This window comes from Pseudorasbora parva, chromosome 15 (assembly GCF_024679245.1).
Source record: "Pseudorasbora parva isolate DD20220531a chromosome 15, ASM2467924v1, whole genome shotgun sequence".
NCBI lineage: Eukaryota > Metazoa > Chordata > Actinopteri > Cypriniformes > Gobionidae > Pseudorasbora > Pseudorasbora parva.
Genome location: NC_090186.1, coordinates 27657598 through 27671542, shown reverse-complemented (window position 1 = coordinate 27671542; position 13945 = coordinate 27657598). Strand labels below are relative to the sequence as shown.

Here is a 13945-nt window from a genome sequence, read left to right as displayed (position 1 = left end):
CACATACAAGTATGAAATTCGGTAGACACATATAACAGCCCAATACCCACAAAAAAAAGTCCCTGGGAGCAAAATCTGAAAACCCAATAGGAAGTGAGATATTTAGATTTTTCTCTGCAAAATCTTTGAAGTTTTTGCCATTTCCAGACATTGTACTTTAACAAACTCCTCCCAGAGATTTAATCAGATCAACATCATATTTGCACAGTCTAATCTAAAGGCCTTAGCGAAGTTAAATTACAAAGATATTGAGTTTTCGCTGAAGGGTGTGTGTGTATGTGGCGGCCCGATGTTTCACCATTAAACAGGAAGCTGTTGTAAATGGGCATACAATGTGGGCATACAATGTCTGTTCTGCAGTCTGGAAATGGCATTCTTTACACTGTAATTCACTCCCAGAAACTAATTTAAAGGGTTACTTCAGCGATTAACATTGGCTTTGTATCAGTGGTAACCCTGGAGTATATTCGAATGATCGTGCATGTCGTCAATTTGCGTCATCGGAGGAATTTTTGGCCAGAGTCTAAAGACTACAGCCAGCAGAGGGAGCCATTTCTGCATGTTTTTAACTCGCACATGGGGGATGGAGATCACACTCCCAGCACTCTTAAAATTAATTCCTATGAATGTTAAGCTTCCAAAGGCATGAACTAAAAACGAGCTCTTTCAGCACATCATGAATGTATGTAATTTGACTCCTGCAGAGTTTGTGCTGACCAGCACTATATAACTCAGTGGCTAAATCACATATTGAACAGACACGTTCAGTTTTTAATTGTAGTGTCTGTTTTCTAACTGAACTGATTTTATGAAAATGAACGCAGTCACGGTGGGAAAGTGAAAGTGATCCAGTGTTTCAGTAGCGGTGGCTTTGGGAGTGGCCTCGTAGGACAGCGAAGCATTCTGGGAATTGTTGTCTTTCATCCCCATGAGACAAAAATAAATTTTCTGTCTTTTCTCAGTCTAGAAAGCACCAAATAAAAAAAATATTTCACATTTCTACTACATTAATGACCCAGTTTAAATACAGATTCATCTTACCAGCGCTGAAGTACCCCTTTATATATGCCATCATGTCCTAAACATATTAAATCATGCAACACTTGGCTAAGTGCTAATGTATGCGAAGTATGCCATGAAACAGGAAGTAGTTGTAACTCAGGCATACAATGACCAATCTGCCTTAAAGGTGGGGTAAGTGCTATCTGGTAACCGTTGTTGGTATTTCAAATCACCAAAACAAACACGCCCCTACCCCCAAAAGGGTCTCGCCCCTATTTTGATAGCGCCGCCCCACACATACCTAACCCAGAGGCATCTTTCATTGAATCTTCAATCCAGGTTGAACATTCCATGAAAATGTCATCCCTTCTATCACAAAAACACAAACCGTTCTCATGAACAACTCGATAGTACACGAGCAAGACAGTCCAACTAACGAACATATTACAATTATGACAATATTAGAGTTACAGCAATCACAAAAACACACACAAACCGTTCTCATGAACAACTCGATAGTACACAAGCACAGTCCAGCTAACGACATATTACAATCATGATCAGATTAGAGTCATAGTGATCACAAAAATCACAAACTGTTCTCATGAACAACTCTATAGAACACAAGCACGACAGTCCAACTAACGACATATTACAATTATGACTGGATAAGGGTTATATAGATCATGAAAAGAATAAACAAACATATATTAGGAGTATAGTATCTTACTTGTCGGAGACATTGTGTGAGCTGATGCTTGAAGCACACGGTGAGGAGATTTAGATGCTTCATACGGTGTGGAAATGAACGGGTCTTTATCATCGCTGAAGTAGACACAATACGATCGCAAATGGACTAACAAGCGAACATGACACACGAGCATAGTCAAGCAGCATATATTAGACTAGTTCTCGGCTAATATCCGTCATGTGTGACTGGTGTGTTTTGAATAATGACGTGCACAGAGCGAGAGCGAGCACTCTTCTCACCATCAATAGTAGACACGCCCCTTACCAGCTGATTGGCTACAAGTTTGTTATTCCACTCGGCCCGTGTCCTTTTTCTAAAACGGTTTTGAAATAAGACTTACCCCACCTTTAAACTTCACATGCATTCTGTTTGATAATATTGTTGGCCTGAAGACATCTACATGGTAAGTATGACACATCAACTTAAACGTCACAATTACAGCTCTTACAGGTGCTAAATTATGAAGGCATGTCCCAACAGGTAAAAGTAACTTTCAATAACAGGTCAAAAACATCAGAAATACTTTTAACTGTGCTGCTACTTTGCCATAACATTTTTTGACACGACACACCACCCAGCATACCCAATTAAAAAAGTCACCGCTCACCACTGATGAAAACGAATCATGCACTGATATACTATACATATTCCAATAATTAAAAAAATAAATAAAGGAATGTCCCTGCTGATGTTGGATGTATGTGAACCACATTCCTTACTTCACACATCTGAAGCTGGAAGAGGCGTCTCTCTTTCTCCATCTCTTCCGCAATCTCTCCTCCGCTGATCTCTGTTCTGATCAGACCATGCTGTTTGGCATGTTCCCGTTTTTCTTTCTCAATCTTGTTCCTGTGAAGAAGTTTAGTGCATTGCCATGAGAAATTACAGCGTATACAGTATCCTTGGCCAAGCACAACATTAGTCGTTTGTATATTCTGAGCATTATGAGGCATTGATGAGAGATAACCATAAATGCTGGTGCTGATGTTTACTTAAGGTAAGGCACCACATTGTGATAAGCTCTTGAGCTATGCTAGAGGCTCATGAGTTATGCTCAAACATCTGAAATTTATAAACCTCCCCTTCCACTGTATACTGGATCCAAATAAACTGATCTACAATTAAAACTCTGCAGGAATGTGAATCCTTTCATGCATTATACTGTAAGGTACTGAAATATCTAAAAGCACATCACACCCCACAAAGTCTGAGGTTTAAGTTCAAATGTCACAGATTTGTAAATATTACTTTTTTATTACGTTTATATTTTTCTCAGATATTAAGAGGGTAATAGATGCTTACAGTTTAGTTTCATAATCCTTCCATGCTTTATCAAAAGGCTTTTTTAAATCCTGCAGCAACAAAAAAATGAGAACACAGTTAACATATCAAGAGAGTTAAAGGTCAAATAATTCAATACACACTTAAACTAACCACCATGATCACTGTACTGCATGTATGTACAGTTAGTATGGATGTATGTACTGTATGTATGTACTTATGTACTGTATGTATGCATGTGCAGTATGTATGTATGTATGTATGTATGTATGTATGTATGTATTCATGTATTGTATGTATTGTATGTATTGTATGTGTGCATGCATGTATGTGCTGTATTTATGAATCTATGTATGTATGTATGTATGTACAGTGGGGTAAAAAAGTATTTAGTCAGCCACCAATTGTGCAAGTTCTCCCACTTAAAATGATGAGAAGGCCTGTAATTTTCATAATAGGTACACTTCAACTATGAGAGAGAAAAAAACAGAATGAGAGAAAAAAACAGAAAATCAAATTTTTGTATTTGCAAATTATGGTGGAAAATAAGTATTTGATCACCTACAAAAAAAGCAAGCTTTCTGGCTCTCACAGACCTGTAACTTCTTTTTTTTCAGAGGCTCCTCTGTCCTTCACTCATTACCTTGTATTAATGACACCTGTTTGAACTCGTTATCAGTATAAAAGACCCCTGTCCACAACCTCAAACAGTCAGACTCCAAACTCCACTATGGCCAAGACCAAAGAGCTGTCAAAAGACACCAGAAACAAAATTGTAGATCTGTGCCAGGCTGGGAAGACTGAATCTGCAATAAGTAAGCAGCTTGGTGTGAAGAAATCAACTGTGGGAGCAATTATAATAAAATGGAAGACATACAAGACCACAGATAATCTCCCTCGATCTGAGGCTTCATGCAAGATCTCACCCCGTGGGGTCAAAATGATCACAAGAACGGTGAGCAAAAGTCCCAGAACCACTCGGGGTGACCTAGTGAATGACCTGCAGAGAGATTAAAGTAACAAAGGCTACCAACAGTAACACACTACGCTGCCAGGGACTCAAATCCCGCAGTGCCAGACGTCCCCCTGCTTAAGCCAGTACATGTCTGGGCCCGTCTGAAGTGTGCTAGATTATCCAGAACAGGATTGGGAGAATGTCATACGGTCAGATGAAATCAAAATATAACTTCTTTTTTTTCACCATAATTTGCAAAGATAGTTGAAGTGTACCTATGATGAAAATTACAGTCCTCTCTCATCTTTTTAAGTGGGAGAACTTGCACAATTGGTGGCTGTCTAAATACTTTTTTTGCCCCACTGTATGCATGTATATACTGTATGTATGTAATGTATGTATGTATGTATGTATGTATGTATGTATGTATGTATGTATGTATGTATGTTTGTATTTATGCATGCATGTATGTACTGTATGTATGTATTTATGCATGCATGTATGTACTTGTATGTATGTATGTATGTATGTATGTATGTATGTATGCATGTGTGTATGTACTGCATGTATGTATATACTATATGTATGTATATATGTATGTATGTATGTATGTATGTATGTACAGTGGTTGTCAAAATTATTAGAACACCTGAAAGATCTGAAAATATTGACTTTTTTGCCTCCAAGAGATGATTTAATTTCATAATGTTCATTAAACATGCAGATGGTTGCTCTGACCATCAAATATCAGATTAAGTGAGTCATACTGTTTTTATCCACTTCTAACTTTAATATTTTGTATGTCCACCTTTTGCAGCAATTACAGCAGCACATCTCTCTGGCATAGTGTTATATTCCTCTGTAAACTCTGCAACTGAAGCCAAAGACTTTCCTTTGACGGTACAATAGATCTGTCCAATTTATTTTCCAACTTGCCCCAAATGTGCTCGATGGGGTTGAGGTCCAGATTTGAGGGGGCCAGCCCATCATTTTCAATCTTCCAGCAGATTCCTTCCACCGCAGGTAGTTTCAGCAATAGTTAGAATAATTTTACGGGTCATTGTCCACTTGGAAAATAAATCCAGGCTCAAAAAGACAACTCCCAGATGCCTAGTGTTCTAATAATTATGGCCACCACTGTATGTATGTAGTCCCACATAAATAATTGCATACCCCTTTTACTCCTTTGAGGTCTCCCTTGAGGAGGCTGTCTAGTGGGAAAGTGATGATGTTATTCATGTTCTGCAGCTGTGGGTACAAAATGAGATATGAGGAGATTACATATAAGATTACATATAATTATGAGAAAACACTCTACATGTAAACCCATTTGTCTCATATAATGATCTACAGTACATGGGTGTCAGATACTAGCTCACCAAGTTCTTAAAGAGACCAGTGAGCTCCTTGGTGAAACCAGCAAATGTGAGGAAGTAATTTGACATCTCAGGATCGTCTTTGTACACAGAGTTATCTGTAAACCTCTCCAGTGCCTGGATGTACTGCTCCTCATTCTCTACGTGGGCTGAAAACACACAGAAACAGTTCTACTCTGATCAATGATACTTCATCAAATTTCCAAATGTTGCCTTTTAAAGCTCATGTGTTTTGACTACAGTTTGCTTGACCTAATCATCAGTGTTTCATGTAAGCATAAGCAAACTCTTGTCATGTGGGCTGTTTCCATTCCTGCCGCTTGCAAAAGAACATACTTCCTAGTTTATGACCAGAGTGCTGTAGGAAATAGCTTAGTAACCACTCCCAGGTACTGTGCAGTACAACAAAAGGCCAAAAGGCTATTTAAGATCTGGATTACTGTAAAAAAGGAACAGTGTGCTAAAGTCTTCTTTCTTCACTAGAGGCATTTCACTAAGAAGGAATTGCTGCTCGTTTAATGTTTATTTTCTTAAATGATTTTATAAATGAGTGTTGTGCATCTTTTATTTCTTTCTCTTTATCATGGCTATGTAACGCACTTTGAAATGCCACTGTCTACAAAAATGTATACAGTAGAGAAAACAATAACTTGATCCCCTGCTGATTTTGTAAGTTTGCCCACATACAAAGAAATATATGTTTTATGGAAGGTTTATTTAAACAGAGAGAGACCGAATATCAACCAAACAATACAGAAAAAAACACATTATATTAAGGTTATACATTTATTTGCATTTCAGTGTGTGAAATAAGTATTTGATCCCCAAGCAAAACAGGACTTAGTACTTGGTGGAGAGACCCTTGCTGGAAAGCACAGAGGTAAGACATTTCTTGTAGTTGATCGCCAAGTGGGTCCACTCCTCTTTACAGATCCTCTCTAAATCATTATGGTTTCTTGGCCGTCGTTTGGCAACTCAAAGTTTCAGATCCCTTTACAGATTTTCTATAGCATTAGCTCTGCAGCATAATTTGAATGATTGAATGATGATGCAATATTGGACCCACGGATGGGCCGCAGAGTTGAATTGGTTAAGGTCTGGAGACTGGCTAGTACACTCCATGACCTTAATGTGCTTCTTCTTCAGCCACTCCTTTGTTGCTTTGGATGAATGTTTGAATGTTTTGGGTCATTGTCTTGCTGGAAGACCCCTCTACAACTCATCTTCAGGGTTCTGGGTGAGAGAAGGAGGTTCTAGTCCAAGAAATGACGGTACATAACCCAGTCCATTGGCCCCTCAATGCCGTAAAGTCTTCCCATTATGCCCCAAAAGCTTAATGTTTCCACCTCTGTGCCTGACTGTAGGGATGGTGTTCTTGGGGTCAGAGTCAGTGTTTCTCACCCTCCAAACAGGCAGGTTGAGTTGACGCCAAAGAGCTCAATTTTGGTTGCATCTGACCATAGCACTTTCTCCCAAGCCTTCTCTGAATCATTTACATGTTCATTGGCAAACTTCAGACGGTCCTGGACATGTGCCTTCTTGAGCAGGGGAACCTTGCGGTCATTGCAGGATTTCAATCCATTGAAAAGTTTATGTTACCAATGATTTGCTTGGTGACTGTGGTCTCAACTGCCTTGAGATCATTAACAAGCTCCTCCCATGTAGTTCTGGGCTGATTCCTCAACTTTCTCATGATCATCCTTACCCCACGAGACGAGATTTTGCATGGAGCTCCAGACCAAGGGTGACTGATGGTTACACTGAAAAAAGTATAACTTTAGTGTTGTTCGTTTAATGTGTATTTTCTCATTGAAATAGCTTATTTTTTTTAATTTTTTCATGTCAAGTAAACATTTTAGCTTAGATTTATGGTTCAATCCATTTTTTTACATTGATAGAATCTAAATGGGCAGCGGGACATTAAACTGAATTTATTAATTTGATCAGAGCATTTTTTTTAGATTAAGCAGGATTTGCACATGCGCATTGTTGACTTGCAGATCCCGCTCTCTGTGGTTCAAAAAAAAAAAAAAAAGTCTGAGAACTGTCTGAGAAGAACACAGCACGAACTTGAGCGGTGGCCGTGACCATAACGTTACATTTCAACGGACGTCAGACCCATCCAGCCAGGCTCCGAGACAGAACTACGAGGAACATTGATAAGGTAAGAGAAACTTTGTCTACCGTTAACGTTTTTACCTCAAGTATATCTGACGGGACTTGAGTCTGGCCGTAATTTCAGCGCTAACGCTTGATAGCGTGTAAATTAACTTTTAAGATAGCACTCGAAATGTTCGTAATCTTCATTCAAACTATAACGTTCGGTTATTTTAGCCCCTTATTGGGCGGGTGAGTAACGTTAATAACCTAAATGCATGCAAACCATGATGCAAACTATCTAAATTCATTTTGTGGGGGCATTGACCGTGTCAAGGGAAAGAGTTAACAATAACATTTCTCGAAACAAGTGCAGTTATAGCCTATATAAGCTACAATATTTTCTGCTTAACTTTTATTAGATTCCAGTTCAAAAGAAAAGTGTGTTTTTTCGCTGAGCACATTCTCTGCAGTCCGAGCGCGCTGAAGCTTGCTCATATAACTTATCTGAGGTAAATCATTACCACCATCACTGCTTACAGTATTGAACTAAATACATTACAATCGGCTAAAACGAATAAGCAGGTTACTTTTCTGAAAAAGAGTGCTCCCGAGTCTGTGTTTCTCACAGTTTGCGTGAATCGCGGCACAGTTCCACACACACACAAAATACCGGCAGTTCAATAGTGAAACTCGCAGCTCTTAAAGGGGCCACACTCTATTCCAGCTCTTAAAGGGTTAGTTCACCCAAAAATGAAATGAATGTCATTAACTCCTCACCCTAATGTTGTTCCTTACTTTTTAAGACCTCCATCTTCACACACAGTTTAAGATATTTTATATTTTAGTCCCAGAGCATATGCAGTCAATGCCCACTTTACTGTCCATTTCCAGAAAGCTAATAAAACATCGAAAATACATTTTGGTCCAAAAATATCAAAAAGACTTTATTCAGCATTGTCTTCTCTTTCGTGTTCCTAAAAAAAGATTAAAACGGTTCGTGAATCAGTGAATTGATCAATGATTCGGATCGCCAATGTCACGTGATTTCAGCAGTTTGGGAGTTCGACACGCGATCCGAACTGCTGAAATCACGTGACATTGGCGATCCGAATCATTGATTAATTCACTGATTCATGAACCATTTTAATCTTTTTTTGAGGAACACGTCGTAGATTGAAAGTCATAGTTTTTGTGATACTTGGACCAAAATGTATTTTCGATGCTTCGAGATTCGAATTAACTAACTGATGTCACATATGGACTGCTTTGATGATGATTTTATGAAAGTGAATGTTTTAGGTCGGCATATAGCAGAGAATAGACTGGGCACACGACTACTCGTTTACGTATGGCATTTGCCATACCCTGGCATTCCACATTTTTAGACCTAACTGTTGATTCACTAATGAGTTGTTGTTGTTGTAATTTAGTACGGTTGTGCTGGGGATTCTGTTTTGTGTTCACCATCTTCTAAACTTATTTCTGTATGCTCTACTTTTAAGATCAATTTAAGTTCATGCGAATTACAACAGTTCCTTTGGTGACAAGTTGGATTACAAGTTCTTGGTGCAGTTGGACAAGCACTCCACCAAACTGTTGGAGGTCATCAGGAGCAAGGGAGGAGTCCACCAGGACATTGCAGGTTTTAGATGAGGTATCTATGAATTTGATAATCAGTGGGATCCATGGCTGAATAGTGTTTTTTTTGTTTTTGTTTTTGTAATTGTTTAATTTTAATTCATAGTTATTGTTCTTACTCAGACTGCAGACATCACCATCAGAAGAGAATGCATCCTCAAATCTCTGATCTACCTCGGCGAACCTTTTGCGCACCTTTTCAAAGAATACCAGGTAAGGGCATCTCTCTCACTTGCTCACACAAATAACACCTACAGACTAACATGGTCATAGTCTAGGTTTTCCTAGCCACTTTTAATAAATAGGGGTGTGATGAGAAACTCAGCTCACAAGATGAGATTTTAACACTATTTATGAGAAATCTTTGATGCTGAATTTTGAGCTGTGAACACTTAGACCATGCCCAGACATCTTTTTTTTCCTTGTCTTCCCTGGAACACTGTCAAAATAAGTGTGTCCAAAGGAATCCATTTGCAAATGACTTAACACCTTTATGCTATGTAAAATCCATGCCTGGTCCTCTCTCTTCCTTCACTGTCGTTGCTCCTCCTTTTATTCTCCCTTCACTCCTCTGTGAAAGCTCTGAGACCAGTGTGACGTGCAGTTGGCACTGATCATCCAATTACTTACCGGCCTCGCTTTGCTCTCACTCGTCACGCGCCTATTCAAGTTCAGTTTAGAGTGTGTAAGAGCTGAAAATGGGAGAGTTCTGAAACTATAATGTACTTATTTTCTCTTTCTTTTTTATGCAGGAAAATGAGATTGAAGAACTGGAGCAAACAACCATGGCGATCTTTATCACTGGGAAAGAGGATCCTCTTCATCCACCAAAAGACATTAAAATTGTCATTGAAGGATCAGAGGTCCGGAACCTGCTTGCTATATTGCATACAAATAGGTTATATTTAAAGGTTTAGTTCGCCCAAAAACGAATATTCTGTCATTAAAGGTCCCGTTCTTCGCAATTCTATCTTTCAAACTTTAGTTAGTGTGAAATGTTGCTGTTAGAGCATAAATAATACCTGTAAAATTATAAAGCTCAAAGTTCAATGCCAAGCGAGATATTTTATTTAACAGAAGTTCCCTTTCAAAGCCTACAGCGAACAGCCGGTTTGGACTACACCCCTGCACTTCCTGCTGTAATGACGTTACTAGAACCGTTTGTTGACTAACCCTCCGCCCACAAGAACACACAAAATAGGGGGCGTGGTCTCGTTGCTGTGGAGAAGAGCGCGCATTCAGCGCTTGCATCTCCCCGTTATGGTAAGAGGCGGGACCTTTCCGGGCAAAGTGCGCTAAGCTGCTGTCCAATCACATCACGGGAAGCGCTGGCCCAATCAGAACTCTTTATGGGTCTTAAGAGAGAGAAATGACATTGGTGTCATTAAAGGCCTGTCTGAGCCATCGGATTTCAACTAAAATATCTTCAATTGTGTTCCGAAGATGAACAGAGGTCTCACGAGTGTCGAACAACATGAGGATAAGTGATTAATGACAGAATTTTTATTTTTGGGTAAACTAACCCTTTAAATGTAGAGCTTACAGCTCTGTATCAGAAACTGATGCAGTGATCACTGTTCACTGTCTGAGGAGCAGTTCCAGGATTTGTCTCTGGTGTTCAGCTGAAAGAGACTGTTCATCATCATATACATTTATGGACATGAAATACATTTGTATCTTAATATTTTAATTGTATTTTAGGATGTTTTATGGTGAACTATGTTGTCAGGACAAACATTCCTAATTTAATATTACTACTAATGTGATGTCATCAAGTGGTGATTTGATTATTTGTAACAAATTTGTATTTTTGTGTGAAGCAGACTTTTCTTCATACATGTGAACATGTTCATTGAACAATAAATATAAATGTGTTCTAAAGGAAAGTGTTATGATAGTCATTGATCAAAATGTTTTAAAAGCTTTTTTTTGTTTTGATTATACATTTTAAATAATGACATCTTAATTTGAGACAACCTAAAATAATTAATTTACTTTGGCCTATAAATATTACTTTGTTTTAATTTAAATAATTAGTTTATCCCAACATAAAATAATGATTTGTTAGTTTGATCCAATTTAAAATAATTAGTTTGTTCCAATCTAAAATAATTAATTTACTTTGGCCTGTAAATATTACTTTGTTTTAATTTAAATAATTAGTTTATTCCAACATAAAATAATGATTTGTTAGTTTGATCCAATTTAAAATAATTAGTTTGTTCCAATCTAAAATAATTAGTTTGATCAACCTTTAAAAAGTGGTTGCATGGATTTAAACTTTTCAAATTAAACTAAATTAAATTATTTACCTGAGTCAATGTAAAATATTTCGTGTGATCGATTACTTCAATTTTTTTAAGTTGATCCAAGGGTTTTATTTTTTCAGTGTACTTTGTATTTATTCCATTTTCGAATAATCGCACCAATAGTTGTCTCCTTCTCACCAAGCTTCTTTCTGATGGTCTTGTAGCCCATCTTAGCCTTGTGCAGCTCTACAGTCTTGCCCCTGATGTCTTTTGATAGCTCTTTGGTCTTGCCCATTGTGGTGGAGAGGTAGGAATGGGAGATACAGATTCTGTGGACAGTTATTTTTTATACACATAATGAGCCGACATTAGGAGTACCTGACAAGACTAATCTGTGTTCCACATGGGCACATTACCAATCTGTGGGAGGCAAAATTATTGCTGGATGGTAGGGAATCGAATACTTATTACATGTACTGAAATCCAAATAAATGTATAAACTGTATAAATAATTCGTTTTTTATGATATTCTGTCTCTATCTGTCAATAAACCTACCATAAACAATATATACCCTTAATTTCTTTGTAAGTGAGCTAAACGTAACTTGCACTATCTACAATGAGAAAAAAGGAAACATTGTACAAAAACAAATGACATTGTTTAAATTTGAAGTTTTTCATCCAATATTTTTATTTTTATTTATTTTAGCTTTATTTGAAATGAACAAAAAGCCATTTTTGATCATTTTAGTTTTTCTGATGGTTGGAGGGAAATGTCAAACACATTTGACAAGATATTAGGATGACAAACCAATAAAAAATATGTTATAGATTAACTTGTGCAGATTAATTGTTCACAACAAAACAAGTGTTACAATGTGCTAAAAAAGTAAATAGGAGCCATTTTTATTTCACACAGTATGTATACAAACCATGTATATTAGTTCATGTCTATGATAACTCACCAGCTCTGAGATTATTATTATTATTATTATACTTTATTTATTTATTTATTTATTTATTTGTAGGTTTAAATAAACACTATGTGATCATCTGGCTGTAAACTTGTACATGGAACACAGGATTAAGATAAAAGAAAGAGAGAGAGGAAATAAGCATGTTCCTGCTAGAACAGGTATCGGTGTTCTGTTAAGAATGAGAGGAATGTGCGAGATAGAGTACAAAACCTGCTCACTACTAGAATAACAATGACTTGAATCACACTGTATATGAAACTAAAAGCTTTGTCCAAGCTATTGTTATCTATCAATATGATATTGTTTAGTATAGGATTACCAGAACAATTGCCCACCCACTAATTTATATGTTCAAAATCTTTTTTTCAAAAATGAACTGGTGAGCTTATTAGTTCAATGTATTGGTTATTGATTAAAGCTGAGAGGCAAATGGTCTTTTTTTAAATCAGAGATGGTTTTATTATTAGGAGATGCGAGAGTCCGTGAATCTACCATTGGAGAAAGCATAATGGCTAACCTGGATCACATGTGAGTTTATTACCATTCACATTACAGCCTACAGCCTTTAAGTCATTTAATTTTGTTCAGAAACTTTTTTTCGTATAAACTCTAAAAATAGATAAATCCCCCCCAAAAAAATGTTTAAGTGCAGTCAGTATTAGCCAATGGGTCATTCATTAAATGATAAGCTGTTTTCCCACAAAAGCAGTTTATTCAGTGTAGTGAAGCCTCTCCTCCATTAACACCCTGTGGTTTTGTTTGTAATACTTACTCAGACCGGAGTTGTTTATGGCTTTGACTGACTTCTTCATTTTGTGCAGCACACTGCGATCCAGATCCAGTGCCTGCAAAACAACATGAAACATGTTCTAAAAGGGATTTTTTTTCAGGCTGAATGGACATTATATATACACTCGATAATTATGTGGGGAATCATTTTTTAATAAAATGGTTAGACAAATTGGTTTGTTTCCATAAACTGCACTAATAGGAGTTTCATCTTTACTTAAAGGCCCTAAAACAAATGGTGCAAATTCTATAACCTAATACGCATAACCAATAGCTTGCTCTGCATAAAGTAGGTCAAACTATAATAACAAAGGTAAAACTATTTGTAACCCGGTTTTGTATAGCGTGGTTTATACTTCCCTCTCTCACTCACTCACACGCACACACACATACACACAAACACACACATACACACACACAAACAACACAATGTTTCAAGTCCAGACATACTTAGCCTGTAATTTAGCCACCCTTCACTCACGGTGAATCACACATATTTAAAAAGAGCCGAGGGAAGTAGACAGACTCATGGCGTAAAATCTGTGTTTATGCTGAAGTTATGTCTGGTACGACAAGACAAAACCTTTTGACAAGGGATAAAACTGGTGCCTGCCAAAGCTGACAACAATCATACATTACTGAATTTCACAGTCTGAAATTGAGCATAAAGAGCATTTCATCATCAATGACATATACAACCATTCAGAAATTTGGGATAAGTGAGATTTTTAAAATATAAATTAATACATTTATTCAGCAAAGACACATCAAATTAATCAGATTGATCACAGTAAGGACAATTATAATACAACAAAAGATTTATATTT

General features: G+C 37.3%; 1 protein-coding gene and 1 long non-coding RNA gene across 2 annotated transcripts in view; one reads left to right on the top strand and one right to left on the bottom strand.

The window, feature by feature from the left end:
* The window catches only part of asap2b (ArfGAP with SH3 domain, ankyrin repeat and PH domain 2b), a 48901-nt gene that overhangs the window by 20176 nt on the left and 14780 nt on the right, over window positions 1-13945 (bottom strand). The window contains exons 2-6 of the mRNA XM_067417546.1: window positions 13102-13174; window positions 5369-5514; window positions 5163-5237; window positions 3056-3105; window positions 2473-2602 (exon numbers count right to left, since the gene is read on the bottom strand). Coding sequence (XP_067273647.1) covers window positions 2473-2602; window positions 3056-3105; window positions 5163-5237; window positions 5369-5514; window positions 13102-13174 — 474 coding nt within the window. The remainder of the gene's footprint in view (window positions 1-2472; window positions 2603-3055; window positions 3106-5162; window positions 5238-5368; window positions 5515-13101; window positions 13175-13945) is intronic.
* LOC137041922 (uncharacterized) lies at window positions 7138-10887 on the top strand. Its single transcript, XR_010898181.1, has 4 exons — window positions 7138-7529; window positions 8968-9119; window positions 9227-9316; window positions 9856-10887. It is a non-coding gene; the product is annotated as an uncharacterized lncRNA (long non-coding RNA).